At 44.4% G+C, this 17,504-nt stretch overlaps 1 protein-coding gene across 4 annotated transcripts in view; it reads left to right on the top strand.

The window, feature by feature from the left end:
- The window catches only part of TBXAS1 (thromboxane A synthase 1), a 168,228-nt gene that overhangs the window by 79,679 nt on the left and 71,045 nt on the right, over nt 1-17,504 (top strand). For all 4 annotated transcript variants that reach the window (XM_032305966.1, XM_032305967.1, XM_032305969.1 and 1 more), the window contains one exon: nt 6,928-7,024. In XM_032305966.1, coding sequence (XP_032161857.1) covers nt 6,928-7,024 — 97 coding nt within the window. The remainder of the gene's footprint in view (nt 1-6,927; nt 7,025-17,504) is intronic.

Genomic DNA, 17,504 nt, shown 5'->3' with positions numbered 1-17,504 from the left:
AAAGCCAAGATACAGAACTGTCCCTTTACCCCCAAGGCTCTCTGGCGCCACTCTTTGGAGCCCACATGGGTCGCTCCCCACTCCTATCCCTAACCTTGTGGCAACTACTAATTTCTTCTCCTTCTCTACAGTTTGGCAATTTCAGAAAGGTTATACAAGAAGAATCACATGTCACCTGATTAGCTTTTCTTGCTCCCATAATTCCCTTGTGATCCATCCAAATCATTGTATGTATCAACAGTTTGAGTTTTCGACTGCTGCATAGTATTCCGCTGTAGGGATATACCACTGTTAACCTTCCATCTGTTGAAGAGCATTTGGGTTGTTTTCAGTTTTTGCCTATTATGAGAAAAGCTGCCATGAACATTCATGAATATGTTTTAGTGTGAACATAAATTTTCATTTATCTGGGATAAATGCCCAAGAGTGCTATTGCCAGGTCATATGGTAAATGCATGTTTAGTTTTACAAGAAACTTCCAAACTACTTTCTAGAGAGGCCGTACCATTTTACATCCACCTCAGCAAGGCATGACTAATCTGGTTTCTGCACATGCTCATCAGCATTTGATGTCCTTATTATTTTTTATTTTAGCCATTCTGATAGATATATATTGATGTCTCATTGTGGCTTTAATTTGCCTTTCCCTAATGACCAACGATATTGAACATGTTTTCATGTGCCTCCTTGGCATCTGTATAATCTTGGGTGAAATATTTTTCCTGTCTTTTTGCCCATTTTTGGGTAAGATTTTATTTACTTACTTACTTACTTAGAGCATGCACAAGCAGGGGAGGGGAAGAAGGAGAGAGAGAATCCCAAGCAGATTCCTCGCTGGGTGTGCAGCCCAACATCATCAGGTTCAGTCTCACTAACCCTGAGATCATGACCTGAGCTGTAATCAACAGTCAGATGCTTAACTGACTGAGCCACACAGGTGCCCCTGCCCATTTTCTACTGGATTATTGGTTGTTGTTTTTTTTTTAACTATTGAGTTTTAAGAGTTCTTCATATATTCTAGATGGAAGTTCTCTGTCAGATAGATGGTTTACACATACTTTCTCCTAGTCTGTCAGTTGTCTTTGCATCTAGAGAGCATTTTCAAAGAGCAAAAAATTTTTATTTTGATGAGGTTCAATTGATCAATTTTTGTCCTTTATGGATTGTACGTTTGTTGTCAAGTCTACGAACTCTTGCCTAGTCCTAGACCCCAAAGATTCTACCTTTTTTTTCCCCAGAGGTTTTATGTTTTACATTTAACTGTGTGATCCATTTTGAGTTGATTTTTGTAGGTGTGAGGTTTGTTTATTTGCCAGCATACCTCCAAGTATTCCAGCACCACTTGCTGAAAGGCCATCCTTCCTCCAATGAGTTGCTTTCGTATTTTTGTCAAAAATCAGTTGATGATATTTGTGTGGGTCTATTTCTAGGCTCTCTATTCTGCTCCATTCATCGATGTGTCTATTTCTCTGCCAAGACCACACATTCTTGGCTACTGTAGCCAAGTCTCAGAATCTGGTAGACTAATCCTCCCACTTTACTCTTTCTTTTTTTCCTCCAAAATGGATTTAGTTATTCTAAGTCCTTTACCTTTCCATATAAATTTTATTTTATTTTATTTTATTTTATTTTTAAGATTTTATTTATTTATTTGACAGAGAGAGAGATCACAAGTAGGCAGAGAGGCAGGCCGGTGGGGGGAGGGAAGCAGGCTCCCCGCTGAGCAGAGAGCCCAATGTGGGGCTCGATCCCAGGACCCTGAGATCATGACCTGACCTGAAGGCAGAGGCTTAACCCACTGAGCCACCCAGGCACTCCTCCATAAAAAATTTGAAATAAGCCTGTCTATGCCTACAGAAAATGTTTGCTGTGCTTTTGACAGGAATTGCACTGAACCTATGGATCCATTTTGAAATAACTGACAACTTTACAGTAGGGTCTTCTAACCCGTGAACATGCTGTATCTATTTATTTAGGTGTCCTTTATTTCCTCTATATTATAAATGGCACTGTATTTTAATTTTGAATTCAACATGTTCATTGTTGGCATACAGAAATATTATTGATTTTATGTGTGTATGTGTTCATCTTGAATACAGCAACCTTGCTGAATTCACTTATTATTCAGTATTTTTTTTATTTCTTAGGATTTTCTATGTGGACAATGATGTCATCTGAGAGTTGGGACAATTTTTTTTATTCCTTTCCAACCTGTATGCTTTTTATTTATTTTTCTTGCCTTATTGCACTTGCTAAAAGTTCTAGTACTACATTGAGTAACAGTAGAGAGGGTGGATGTCCTTGCCTTGTTCCTAGTCTTAGAAATAAGCACTCTTTCATCATCGAGTGTGATGTTAGCTGTTTTTCTGCAGATTTTTTTTTTTAAAGATTTTATTTATTTATTTATTTGACAGAGATCACAAGTAGTAAGAGAAACAGGCAGAGAGAGAGGAGGAAGCAGGCTCCCCACTGAGCAGAGAGCCCGATGCGGGACTCGATCCCAGGACCCTGGGACCATGACCTGAGCCGAAGGCAGAGGCTTTAACCCACTGAGCCACCTAGGTGCCCCTTTCGGTAGATTTCTTGTAGATACTTTCTATTTTAACATTGAGGAATTTCCCCTCTTCATAAGAATTTTTATTGTGAATGAGTGCTGGATTTTGTCAAATGCTCTTTTCTGCATCAGCTGAATGATCACATAGTTCTTTTTTATCCAATTTATATGTGGTTCATGTTGATTTTTTTAAAAATATTGAACCAGCTTGGGGCACCTGGGCGGCTCAGTTGGTTAAGCATGCAAATCTAGATTTTGGCTCTGGTCCTAATCTCATGGCCATAAGAGGGAGCTTGGTGTCAGGCTCAGTGGGGAGTCTGCTTGAGGTTCTCTTCCTCTCCCTCTGTCCCCTGCAACTCGTGCTTGTTCGCTCTAAATAAATAAATAAGTAAACTCTTTTTAAAAAAATGTTGAACCAGTCATGTATACCTAGAATAAATATCACTTGGTTGTGGTGTATAAGTCTTTCTATAGATTGCAAGCTTTGGTTCATTGATATTTTATTGAAGATTTTTGAATCCAAGTTCATGAGAAATACTTATCTAGTATTCTTTTTTTGTACTGTTTTTTGGGGGGGAGGTTGTATCAGGGTGATACTGGCTTCATAAATTGAGTTGGGAATTGTTCCTCTTTTATTTTCTAGAAGAGAGCATGTAAAATTATTAATTAGTCTTTAAATGTTTGGTAGAATGCTCCGCTAAAACCAACTGAGTTGGGAGGTCTTTTTTAAGAAATTTAAAATTGTGGATTCAATTTCTTTTATGGTTATGGGATTATTCACATTGTTTATTTCATCTTGGGTGAGTTTTAGTAGTTTGTGGTTATCAAGGAATTGGTTCATTTCTTCTAAGTTGTCAAATTTATTAAAGTTGTCACAGTAGTCCCTTATTATTTTAATGGCTGTAGCATCTATAGTGATTCCCATTTCATTCCTGATATTGGTGATTTTTGTCTTGACTCTTTTTATCTTTGTCAATCTTGCTAGATGCTTACCAATTTTATTGATTTTTATCCAAGAGACAATTTTTGTTTCATTTACTTTTTGTTTTTGTTTTCAGTTTTATTCATTTCTGCTTTTTAAAAAATTATTTCCTTCCTTCTATTTGATTTAGGTTTTTTGCTCTTCTTTTTCTAGATGCTTGATGCAGGCACTTATTCACTTAAGGTTTTTCTTTTTTTCTAAGATAGTACTTAATGCTATAAATTTCTGTCTCAACACTGTTAGCTACAAACACAAATTACAATTTGTTATCTAATTATAATATTTATAATTGAGTAATGCATTTGTGTTTTTTTTTCTATTTCTTGTTTCACTTGTCTTTCCTTCTTGTGGATTATTTGAACATTTTTTACAATTCCTTTATGACATTAAACATTTTTTTGTATATCACTTTGTATAGTGTTCTTAGTGGTTGAATAAATATACATACGTAAATTTTCAGTCTATTGGTATAGATGCTTTACCTCTTTGAGTGATGTGAAGAAACTTTACTTCCATTTTGGTTCCTTTACCCTGCTTACTTCTTAACTATAATTATCTTAAGCATTATCTCTAAGTATACTGAACCCCACATCAGATCGTGTTATCATTTTTGCTTCAACTATCAATATGATTTGAGAAACTCATGAGAAGTCTAGTCTATTACTTTTTAGGCATTCTGCATTCTTCTTTTCTTTCTGAAGTTCCAAGCTTTCTTCTGTTATTATTTCCCTTCTGTTTGGAGAATTTCCTTTAGTCATTGTTTTTTTTAAGTTATTAATTATTTTTATTAACATAATGTATTATCTGCCCCAGGGGTACAGGTCTGTGAATCGTCAGGCTTACACATTTCACAGCACTCACCATATCACACACCCTCCCCAATGTCCATAACACAACCACCTATCTCTATCCTCCCTCCCCCCAGCAACCCTTAGTTTGTTTTGTGAGATTAAGAGTCACTCATGGTTTGTCACCCTCCCGATCCCATCTTGTTTCAATTTTTCCTTCCCTACCCCTCAGACTCCCTGTCCTGCCTGTCAGATTCCTCATATCAGAGAGATCATATGAAAATTGTCTTTCTCTGATTGACTTATTACACTCAGCATAATACCCTCTAGTTCCATTCACCTTGTTGCAAATAGCAAGATTTCACTTCTTTTGATATCTTTAGCCATTCTTTAAAGGTAGATCTGATAGTGACAAATTCTGTTAGTATTCTGTCATCTGACAAAACTATTATTTCTTCTTCTTTCCTGAAATATACTTTTTCTCAGTATGGGACTTGTGATTGATAGTCTTTTTCTTTCAGCATTTGAGAAATAATGCCACTTTCTTCTGGCCTCCATGGTTTCTGATGAGAAATCTGCTGTCCTTTGAATCAGTGTTCCCTATAAATAATCCATCCCTTCTCCTGGCTGCTTTCAAGGTTTTTTTCTGTTCTTGGCTTTCAGAAGTTTAACTATGATATGTCTTGGTGTGGATTTCTTTGGGTTCCTCCTATAGGGGAGTCATTCAGCTTCTTAAATCTCTAAGTTTATGTTTTTTGCCAAATGGGAGAAGTTTTCAGCAGGTGGCTTTTAAGCACATTTTATATTTAAGAAGCTTTGCTCTACAGTGGGTTTTAGGGGTCCAAGAGCCACTCAATTTGTATACAAAATGCTGTGAATGTCCATGTTTCTTAGGAGAATGTCTGCAGCTTTCACTAGATTCTCAAGAGTTCCATGACACTCCCCTTAAATTTTATGAAAGTATTGGTTTATAGCCATATTGTGGTCTTCTTGATTAAAAACAATAAAAATTACTAAGTATCATTTCTTTCCTTCTACCACACCTGTTGAATTCCTGTTTCCCAAAGATTTCCCCTACAATTTTGGAAAATATTATCACTCAGGTAAATATTTTCTGAGTGCCTAATAAGTGCCAACTACATATATATTTTTTTTTCATTTTTTCCCTAGTCAGTGAGAAAAGAAAAGAGTTAAAAATATTTAAGGTCATTTTTAGCTTTTGAAAAGTTCTTAGTAACTAAAAATTCAGAGTAAAATTTGCTGTTTTCATATCTTGTGGCTTTATCCTTTAAACTCTATTCCGTGGGGCGCCTGGGTGGCTCAGTGGGTTAAGCCGCTGCCTTCGGCTCAGGTCATGATCCCAGGGTCCTGGGATCGAGCCCCGCATCGGGCTCTCTGCTCAGCAGGAAGCCTGCTACCTCTTCTCTCTCTGCCTGCCTCTCTGCCTGCTTGTCATTTCTCTCTGTCAAATAAATAAATAAAAAATCTTTAAAAAAAAAAAAAAACTCTATTCCGTATTGCTCTCAGCTGGATATGGTAGTGATCACATTACATCCTAAAAGTATAATTTCATAGACTAAAGATATGAGATTATGCAGTGAATCCATTCATCATCACCATTTGGGTTTGCTTCATGTGGATGGTAGCCAAGCACTCCTGGTTCCCCCAAGCACACTTGTCCCTGGACAGTTGCACAAACAGATTCTTCTACCTGGGGTAGTTTCACTCCCTTTGCCACCCACTTTTCTGAACTAACTCCTGTTTATCTTTTGGAACTCAGTTTGAGAAGCACCACCTCTGGGAAGTTGGGTGTACCTCAATGTTATCCCTGCTCGCCAGATGTCATGCTGTGTGCTGATTAGCTAACTTGCACTCACAACAGACTGCATGACCCTTGAAAACTGTGACTGGGTCTTACTTGCTTTTGTGCCCCCCAGGATTTTGATGAATATAACCAGACCTGTACTCAAATGCTGCCCCCACTGAGAGTTCACTACCACCAGTTGACTGGCTGTTCCTTTCCTCCATTTCTTCATTAATGTCAGGAGCATCTGTTGAACTTTTTCATGCACGGGGGTGGCAACCAGATCTTCACAAGGAGGTTTGATTCTTCCTGAATTTTTGCAGCATTTATTAATTCACGTTAGACTTTCTCCAAAGGATCAATATATAAAAGTTTTGGCCTTTTTTGCTAGAATAACTGCCTCCGCATTTAGGGACAATATGGACAATGCTGACTGCTGCCATTTTTACTTACTCCTGGACCTTACAAGTTCCTTAATATTGTGTTTACATTTACAGATCTATCTTTTCTATCGGGCTATGAGCTCCTTGGGGGCAGGGACTCTGTCTTATTTATCTCAGAGTTTCCAAGACCTGGTGCAAGTTGGAATTCCAGAAATGTCTGTGGAATGAAACCTGATAATAGATCATCACAGCTATACTATTCCTCATGATTAGCACACACATTTCTACACCTTCCCCACATCTTTACTTCTTATTTGTCTTTTATCCTTCATTCTAAGCATGGTGAATTCTTTTTGGAAAGAAGAAATGGGTAGATAAATACAACACATTTTAAAGCCATCTTTTTATTCCCCCAGGTACTATCTTGGTCGCCGGATGTTCATTGTTATCTCTGAGCCAGACATGATTGAGCAGGTGTTGGTTGAGAAGTTTCATAACTTTACCAACAGAATGGTATGTAGTTTTCTCTCTGCATATGGATGAATGGGGAATAATTTCAAAGATTCAAGGACTGCACATTACATCTAATAGGGATGTGATTGGGTCTCTTATCAGGTTTAGATCAGTTTGACTCAAAACAGCTCTGCAATGAATTCAGGTTTTCAAAAGAGAGGCGCAGGACTGGTAGACTGGCATTTGCATTTAAGAAACACTTCAAGAAAGCTCAAGCTCAAGACAAGTTCTGGCTAATAAAAATGCTAAAACCGGAAGAGTTTTTTTAAAGCTTGTGCTCAAAGCTAGAGGAATCCAGAGGGCATAGGTCAAGTGACTGAGGAAAACAGAGGAAGGTTAATGAATATCAGAGGGAAAGCAAAATTCAAGCCTCTTGTGCTTACATCTTTCCCAGAGCGTATAAAAGTCTTAATGCCGGAAAGGGAGGACCAGCAGCATTACAAGGAAAATTTGTCCCCTTGTAGCAGGAGAAGCCTGTAAGAGGGCTCCCTGATGTCAGCTCAATCCAATCCACTAACGTACACATTCCAACTTTTAAAAAAAGTACATATCCTACTTTCTGTCTTTGATGAGAACTACCCAAGAATGAGAGAGGTGACTGACAGAGGCAGATGTCAGGGCTGTCCCTATTTTTCAAAGATGGGGAGGATCAGAATTCTACAGAGAAGACCAATAACCTTTATGTTGATTCTTGGAAAGGTTCTAAAGTGAGTTAATAAGCACTTGCTCATAAGAATTCACAATCCTTTGTGGGGACAGAGGCAAATTAAACCCAACTTCCATTCTGACAGGAATAGGAGGTGATATGTTCACTTTTCTTTTCTTGGCTATATGGCAAACCTTCACATACCCACCATATGCCAGGCACTGTCTAGGAGATGATTTTATTTATTTTAAAGATTTTATTTATTTATTTATTTATTTGACAGAGAGAGAGAGATCACAAGCAGGCAGAGAGGCAGGTAGAGAGCAAGGGGGAAGCAGGCTCCCTGCTGAGCAAAGAGGCCCATGCAGGGCTCCATCCCAGGACCTGAGATCATGAGCTGAGCCGAAGACAGAGGCTTTAACCCACTGAGCCACCCAGGTGCCCCTTAAGAGCTGATTTTAAAGAGACAGAAGATGCGGGCTTGCCCTGAAAGAGCTCACAGTCTAGTGACAGCAGCAGATGGGCCAAGAGACCAGTACGATATGGTCTGGATCTGCAGTGTGCTGTACCAGAAATCTCTGTGCCATCCGGGATGGGGCGGGGGAAGGTTTATTAGGTAGATCTCTGGGGCTGAATCTTAAAGACATCAGCATAGCTTCCCTGTGTTCTGTGCTGGTTGAGCCACCCAGAGTGGCTTTTTTCTCATTAAATTTCCTAAGAACTTAGGAGATTGGTACAATTACCATCTCTACTTTCCAGACAGGGAACCTAAGACTCAGGGGGGTTAAGCGACACCCCTGGTCATGTGACTAACAGGAGGAAGAGCAGGGATTCACGTGTCACCTCCTGACTCAAGTCCTTACTGCCTCCACTATTAACAGCTACCTCGGGTGACAGTTCTGATGTCACTGAGTAGCTGGTCGCTCACCCCAAATAAGCTCATCTTCCAGCCCCAGAGTGTCAGACACCACATGGCCACTAGAAAGAGGTGACAGCCTGGCCTGCTAACACTGCCACCTCAGGGTGGCTGAAGGAATTGCGGAAGTTTAACTTCTCTGCTGCCTCTGCATACTCCTCCCCAAACCTGATGTTGCTACTCTGCTGTTCAGGGACCCCTGAAGTTCTCCTGTCCTGCCGGGAGCTTAGGGACGGAGTCTGATGTAGCACACAGCTCTGGCAGACTCAGTAAGCAATGCCGATTAAAGAAGCAGGGGACCCAGCACCTCACAGGGCCTGGACCCACAAGCTGTGTTCCAGCAGACAGAGAAGGCACCCCTTGAGCTGCCTAAGCCACCCCCCATCCCGGGCAGTGACATGGGACATGGCAGCCGTGTGACACCTGGGATGTCACCAGGGCACGAGACCCCAAGTGCTGACCTGGGAGAGGGCTGTGCTCTACGAGACGTGCTGGGGCCCGGCATACATTCAACATGCAAGTTCAAGCAGGGGCACAAAATAAAGTTGCCTCAGCTTCAGCCAGGTTCTCCTCCAGACCAGTTGTCTGTCTCAACTTTTTCCATCTCCCAGATTAACTTTTTGCTACTTCCCAGACTATGCTCCCCAGAATATGGTTCTGTTTTCCTTCTTCCACTCTACACAGTGCCCTCGGGATAAAGTTCAAGCTCCCCAGACGAGACTGGAGGGTCTTTGTCATTTAGATCCCCTGCACATGCTCCGACCTCCCCAAGACAGGCTGTTCTTGCTGCAGCGGGACTGACCCCTCTGTTCTCTCTATAACCTGCTCTAGAGAGTCCTGCCCCGGTGCCTTTCCTCATGCTGCCTCACTCACTAAAACTGGAGGCATCACAACAGTGGGTCCGTTTACCAGCCATATGAGCCGGAGCAGATCATTTACCTTCTTCAAGCTTCTCATTCCTCCTTCGGAAAAGGAGCATCGGATCGACCTCACTAGGCTGCAGTGAGGCTAAATGAGATCACACAGACAAGTCCCACCTTCCACAAAGGCAAGAAAAGCACCCTGCTTGCATTAGATGCTATTGACAGGAAGATCCTTCACTTCTTCTACAGCCACTCAACCCTAGCCATTCTTCATGGCTCTCCTCAAATGCTGCCTCTTCCAAGAAGCCTTCCCTACTTCAGTCCACATTTACCTCTCCCCTTGTCTGAACCCTCACGGCAGGCATTTGTCTCACGCACCACATCATCACTGACCTCACGGTGCCTTCTGCCATCTACAGTTAAATGAAGGTGTGCTGACGCAATGATTGGCCCCTTCAGGGTCTATGTCTTTGGAATACCTCATGGTCCAAACCCATGATGACTCTTCAGTACCTGATACATTCTTGTTCAAACCAAATTAAATCCCCATCAACTTTACATCCCCCTCAGAAGAACCATCCTCTGCTACCTGAACCCAGAGATTCGATACACACTTGCTCTTCTAGATCATTCATAAACACGTAAAAAGACCTATCAAAGATGAGATTTCTAGGAAACCCCCATGTTTATGGTTTTCCATCTGGGACTGTATTCACTTATCTTTAGCTTTGTTTATGGTCTTTCAGCCAATTCCATATTCATGACAAAACAATCCTTAGTGACTCAGTTTTTTAAAAATCATCTTTAGAGTGGGATTTTCTCACAGGTTTTTGAAAGTCAAATTAAACCGGGTTCTGTGGTTCCCTCTTATCCATATGCTTATTTATCTGTTCAAAGAACTCAAGGAGATTAGTGAGGCGTGCTCTCTTCATACCGACACCATGCTGCCTTCCCTCTAATAAGCCATGTTTACTTAAGTGTTCAGCAATTCAGCTTTATTATACATTCATTCAGTAAACATTAAACGCTTACTCCATGCAAGCTTCCACCAAATGGTCCCTTGTGATACAGAAAATACCTCAGCATATTAGTTTGATACATTAAGTGAGAAGGAACTTAAATAACGCATGGCTTCATTTTTCAACTGTGAGAGCCCATCTCTGCTTGCAAATTCAGGCTTGACTTACGCATGTCCCAGAACAGCCTGGTGCGGAACAGCTATGATATGGGAAGCTGGGTTTGGCTCTAGAATTTCTGTGAGCTGTGAGCATCCCGTGAAGGACTGATGGAGCATAGCGGCCGGAGGTGGAGTGACACCACAGGGTACTCGCTGACACACATCCGTATGGAGCAAAGATTTGAATTCAAACTTGTTGAGTGAAACATTTTTTCCACCTTGAGAGGCCTGGGCTGAAGAGACCGGGGTCAGACCCGGGGTGGCGGTTCTGGTGTCTCGCTTTTCCACTCACTGTTCCTTGAGGCCCTCACTTCCATGTGGGGTCCCGGCTGCGTCTTGCCCCTTCTCCATATGGACTCCGTGGGCCACTACCACTGCCTTCAGCCCCTCCTGAAGCACCTTTCTGGGGCTGCAGCCACAATTCACTGTTAAACCCAGATCAATCTTCTCAGCATTTCTAGGATCTCAGTTGTCCCAGCACCTCAGGATCTGGGGGTTTAAATTTAGGTATTTTTAATTAGCTCCCCTTTGCTACTGGGTACTCAATGAAGCCATGGGGCAGCTCTCTCTCTCTCTTTAAATATCTGTGGGGACCGGAGCTGGGCCCACATGACTCCACAGAATAGTCATCATCAGCAGTGGGACTTCTTATTTCCGGCCTCCCCTCAGGGCCTGGAGTCAGGGAAGCTGCGGGAAGGTTGATAAGAGGTAGGGTGGTCTGTGGTCTGTGTTAGATCGGCGCTGTTGGATGGGGGCATGAAGACGTGTGGTCAGTCACCAAACTGCTGCCAGGAACTGTGTGTTCTAGTCCCAAACGACAGCATGGAGCTTGGGTCGGGCCACGGGCCTGCCCCTCCCCGTTCTGCCGCCTGCATGCGGAGTGGGGGCGGGAGGTGCGAAGGTTACAGGTGTGGGACGTGCGCTCCAGCCCTCACAGGCAACACGGGGGCGAGGGTGTCTCCCGTCCAGGCACAGGTCCAGCCACACCACTCACTCCCAAGAGTCGCGACTATAGCCCCGTAATGGACTCGGTGAGTGGTTTTACCCAGAACCATGAAGACCCAAGTGTCTGGGTTGCCCCAGCCGCTGCCCCTCCCCACATGCACACGGGAATCACTGGTTTCGCTGTGAAACCACAAGCTTTGGCCGCTGGCAAAGATTACAGAACTTCAGAGCAAATGAGTCACTAAAAACCTTATGACCCCCATCATCTGCAGCAGCGCCCGTTCCAAAGGACCCGTGGGCTCGTTGCAGAGCGCATCAGCACAGAAAGCTCCGGCCAGGGCTGCAGGTGGAGCGGGCCACCAGGGCTGGGGCCTGGGGACCTGCCTGCTGTGCCCGCAGAGGTGGGGTGGCGGGCGCGGGGTGGGGGGGAGTTGGAGGAGACTTGGGGTGGCGGGCGCGGGGGGCGGGGGGGGAGTTGGAGGAGACTTGGCGGGTTTAGTCCCTGACACCTGCAGCTGCTACCTCCCTGCTGACAGCTTTTGGAGACTTGCTCCTCTAGAATTTCTGATCCCCTTTCCCTTAAATAGAATGTTGAGTAAATGAAAACGTTCAGGCTTTCAAATGCGAGCAGTAAGACTTACGCTGTGAGAATGTCAAACCTTGAGCGCTGTTTTCAGCTTCATGGGTTTAAGTTTTTATTCAAATTCCTGTTAGCTAACGCACAGTGTAATATTAGCTTCAGGTGGCCAATTTTGTGATCCAGCACTTTCAAACAACACCTAGTGCTAGTCGCCAGTGCACTCCTGTTATTGTTTGGGTTTTTTTTTGTTTTGTTTTGTTTTTTGAGCTAGTCTGATTTATTTTAAAGAGATCACAAGGAGGCAGAGAGACAGGCAGAGAGAGAGAGGGGGAAGGAGGCTCCCTGCCGAGCAGAGAGCCCGATACGGGACTTGATCCCAGGACCCCGAGATCATGACCTGAGCCAAAGGCTCATGACGCAGAGGCTTTAACGCACTGAGCCACCCAGGCGCCCCTGATTGATTGATTTTAGAGAGAGTGTGTGGGCCTGGGGAGGGGGAGGACGGTCAGAGGGAGAGGGAGAGAAGTAGATGGCGCTCTGAGTGCGGAGCCCAGCGTGGGGCTCAATCCCATGCCCCAAGACCATGACCTGAGACCAAATCAAGAATCAGATGCCCAACCGACTGAGCCCCCCAGGCGCCCCATAACACAACAAATGCACTCCTTAGTCCCCATCACCTATTCCCTCCATCCCCCCACCCGCTCCCTCTGACGGCCATCAGACTGTTCTCTATAGTTAACAATCTGATTCTTGGTTTGTCTCTTTTTCTCCCCTGTGATCACTTGTTTCTTTCTTTCTTTCTTTCTTACATTTAATTTATTTATTTGACAGAGAGAGATCGCAAGTAGGCAGAGAGGCAGAGAGAGAGGAGGAAGCAGGCTCTCCACGGAGCAGAGAGCCCAATGCGGGGCTCAATCCCAGGACCCTGAGATCATGACCTGAGCCAAAGGCAGAGGCTTTAACCCACTGAGCCACCCAGGTGCCCTATGTGATTGCTTGTTTCTTAAATCGCACATATGACTACAATCAGATGGTATCTGTCTTTCTTTGACTGACCTATTTCACTTGGTAGCTTTGCCTTTCTTAAGAAGGGGTCAATGCACATGATAGGTCCACGGCTGCAAGTAAGGCAAAAGTTCATACTTAAAACCCAGACTGCCACAACCAGGAACAGATGTGTGCAACCTTATCTGCCCGAGCCCTGTTTTGAACCAGGATGCCATGCCTTTTAGGACACACTGTGATATGTGCCGGAAACCTTCCAGCCTGAGCTAGGAGCACCTCATCCTGGGATGGGCTGCCCGTGGGAGGTCCCAAGGGACACCCACGATGAGATGCCCACTCCCTGTAGGCCTCCCCTTTCACCGGCTTTTCTCAGGTCCGGACGTGGCTGGTCCTAAAAAAGCCAGGCCCAGGGAATTGCATTTGATCTGTAAAAATGCACTTAGCTTCACGTTTCCAACTTGGTTAAGTGTGAACTTTAACATTTTTCAAGGCCCTGAGTACATCACGAAGCCTGAGGAAGGCAGGAATAGTGCTAAGTGGTATTGATTTGAATGCTCAAATTCTCTTCTCTCAGTGCCCTGAAGAACTTTCTAAAACTCCAAAATCTTGCTGAAAATGATTTCATATTTCATGTCTTACTAGGACCCTTGCTTCAACAGGAAGCCATCTTTACATTTTTCAAAAAAGAGAGAAGTAAAATCTTGTTCTTGTATTTGTACATCCTTTCCTTAACTGTTGTGTCAGCGGAAGTAGAAATGAATGTGTAAACCAGGAGATTAATATCCAGAATTTGGGGGAGAGAATAGTAAATAAGCCACAGAAGCAATTTTGGTGTCTCAGGGGTTATATTCCTGAACATCTTGTGAAGTCAAGTCCCTGTGCCCAAGTCCTGACCCTCACTCTCCTCCTTTGCCCCAATCTCTCTCTCTCTTTCTCTCTTTTTTTAGATTTTATTTATTTGACAGACAGAGATCACAAGTGGGCAGAGGAGCAGGCAGAGAGAGAGTGGGAAGCAGGCTCCCTGCTGAGCAGAGAGCCTGATGTGGGGCTTGATCCCAGGACTCTGGGATCATGACCTGAGCCAAAGGCAGAGGCTTTAACCCACTGAGCCACCCAGGCACCCCAACCACAATCTCTTTTGATCTCGCCCTGTTTCTTCCCATCTTCCCCCACCTTCTTACAAGTCATGCCCCAGCAGTGTAGTGAAAGGCACGTGGCTTAAATTTAAAGAAATGAAATAAGATTCTGGATTTGCGGGATGCCTGAGTGGCTCAGTTGGTTGGACGACTGCCTTCTGCTCAGGTCGTGATCCCGGGGTCTCGGGATCGAGTCCCACATCGGGCTCCCAGCTCCGCGGGGAGTCTGCTTCTCTCTCTGCCCTTCTCCTCACTCATGCTCTCTCTCCCTGTCTCTCTGTCAAATAAATAAATAAAATTAAAATAAAAAAAGATTCTGGATTTGCTGCCTTTTATTAGCTGAGTGACATGGACCAGTCCTTTCAATTTCTCTGGGCCTCTTTCCTCTTGCATCAAGTATGAGCCACAGACAAGCTAACTACCAGGTGTGTTTGGCTCCCAGTGCAGGGGACAGTCAGTGCCAATGGGTAATACATGGTCTCCTGCCAGCATCCCAGAGAGCCATTTTGAGCTTGGGATGTAAGCGTCCCTCTTCGGGCCCATCAGGAGAATTTCTTCTCCCAGCCAAGCATGACAGGTGCTGTATCCGGGGTACCTGTCTCTCCTTAACACCGCTTCTGGCAAGAAACTGCTGAGAGCTTTTGAAGGCATTCCTCAGAAGACTTAACAAACTCCCGGACCCTCTTTCCAGTCAGGAAGAGCCCACACTGTGGGGTATGGGGCTCACAGAAGCACAGTTCCAAGCCTGTGGTTTCCTCCTCTTTGGTGGATAAAATTCTAGGAACCCTGTATCAGGCCAGGCCAGCAGAGTCCACATTAGGACTCTATCCAAATTAGAAGAGGTCCTCTTCCTTCTACCAGCTGATGTCCGGTTGGCAGAAGGAGCCCTATCTGGGTTACGTCCCCTAAGCCAGCCCCCTAGACCCGTCCCAGTCTAAGGCAGAGTGAAGGAACAGAGAATGTCCCTTAGGATCATTTTCTACTGGCCAAGAGTCAATGGATGAAAACTCTCCAGTGGACAGAACACTTTTGCTACACCAAGGCACCAAATGTAAGCCCTGTTTGGTTGAAATGTTTTTATAGCCAAAGAGCAATCATCATAGTTTGAAAGTAACGTTTTCAAGAATATCCAGGTGAGAACATTCTATCCAGGCTTAGCCAGGTGAGAAAATTCTAGAACTTTTGTTGATTCATATAATATGGGACCACGCAAGAGGTTTCACAGACACAGGCAAGAGAGAGACCGGTGGTACCATAGAGCTTCCTCATCTGCGCCCGGTTGTGTGAGAATTCAAAAGTTTGCAACGGTGGGTTCAGCATCTTGTGATCACGGCACGCTTTGGTGTTCCTATTTTTGTAGCCTACTTGACATCCTTTACACTGAACGGGTTGGCAACACTGGCCTCGTGACCAGTGATCTACAACCATATTCCAGAGTCTTCGGAAGCGGCCCCCTCTGTTTGCCTGCAGCTCTGCGTGGCTGTTGGGAAATGGTTGACTGCCTGGCCAAGGCGCCACAGAGATTGTACGCATCTGAAGTCAACATCCTTGCAGATGCCAGGACGCAAAAAGCGTTTTGTGTTTTTTTTTTTTTTGGTGTGGCTCCAGCTTCACATTCCATTAGGCCTCCTCAACATTCTTCATCACAACATCGCAAAGAGGCACTACATGCATGTGGCAGCATTTTCCAGAAAGAGTTGTGTGGCTCCCTCAGACCAGTTGAGAACCACGGGTTTGAGCCCCGCTCAACCCCCAGCGTGGGATGCTCTCTTCATGGGAACACAGAATGACGAGGTGTTGGTTTTCCTTAATAACTTGTGCCTCGGGATTCTGTGATTCTTCAACCTTAAAGCTTATGCTTAGCTGGTTTAAGAAGAAGCTGGACTCAATTTTAAGAGATCTTAATTGAAAAGACAAACACATTCAACTGTCCGCGGGAAACTCAGGGGAGCCACGAGGCCACTACTGAACCACTGCTGCTTGCCGAGATGGTGTTTTCCTCATTTCTGGAGAATCACCCCAAGACGAATGAAAGGATGTGAAAGCACTTCGTTAGCTTTGAGATCAACAGACACGAGTTGTAAAGCACCCCATTCCCAGCCTCCACGTCAACTGTGAGCTCCTTTGAGGGCAAGGATTCCATTCTTTGCCCAGATAGTTTCAGTGCTAGCATCCCACCCGGCACATAGTAGGTGCTCAGTAAAGGGCGGCAGTGTGGTAACTCTGTAACTGGCTGGATTTTAGCTGAGGGAGGGGGGATAACCCCCAGTTTTAGGGGGTTTAGGTTAGCGTAGGCTTTTTTGAAAATTTTTTGACTGTGTGAAAACACACTTCACATCATGACACAGAGTACACACACACACTCTATCACACTCTCACACGTGCGTGCTCTCTTTCACACACACACACACACACACACACACACACACACACACACCTACCTTGAAAACCAAATACTTATTCTTACTTTGTGAAACACTCCTCAGAGTATCTTCTACCCTGTTCGACTCCTTATTTCCCTCGACTTTCATAAAATGCTGTTTGCCATCCACTATCTTGATTTCATGGCTGGTTGTGGCCTGGAGTCTGGAAACCCCCTGGCTGAGGGCTGATTGGAGGGACCTGCACCGAGACTCAGGAGACAGGGCTGGGCGGACAGATGGGAGTCTAGAAAGCCCTGTTTCTCTGGCTCTTCCTTCCTGAGACTCGTGGGCATCAGTCAGTAAAGGGAGTCAGTTATTATGGGGAAACAGGGCTGGGTGAGGCTGGGGAAACAGTTATTATGGGGAAAGAAGGCCGGGGGAGTCAGTGCTCCAAAGGCACAGAATTTCAGTTGTGTAAGAGGAAAAGCGTTCTGTGGACAGACGGTGGAGATGGTTGACAGCGTGAATACGCTTCACGCCCCGGAGCTGTACGCTTAGAGACGGTTATGATGGTCAGTTTTACATTGCATGTATTTTGCCACAGTCGGAAAGTATATATATACTTGTGTGAAAACCACCATTCCTGCAGCGGTCCCCTGGAGATAGAGCCTCAGGATTAGAGGAGTCCTTAAGGGTCATTTAGACCAATCCTCCCCGGACGCTCAAGCCTCTGGCGTAGAATTTCCCCCAAAGGGACTACAGTCACCAGGAATGGGGCCTCATCACTCACCACAGGTTATTTTATCTTGGGACAATTCTGACGTGCGACTGTTCAGAAGTTCTTCTTTG

This window comes from Mustela erminea, chromosome 11 (genome assembly GCF_009829155.1).
Source record: "Mustela erminea isolate mMusErm1 chromosome 11, mMusErm1.Pri, whole genome shotgun sequence".
Classification (NCBI taxonomy): domain Eukaryota; kingdom Metazoa; phylum Chordata; class Mammalia; order Carnivora; family Mustelidae; genus Mustela; species Mustela erminea.
The sequence above is the reverse complement of the archived record's forward strand: the minus strand, read 5'-3'. Positions and strand labels throughout refer to the sequence as shown.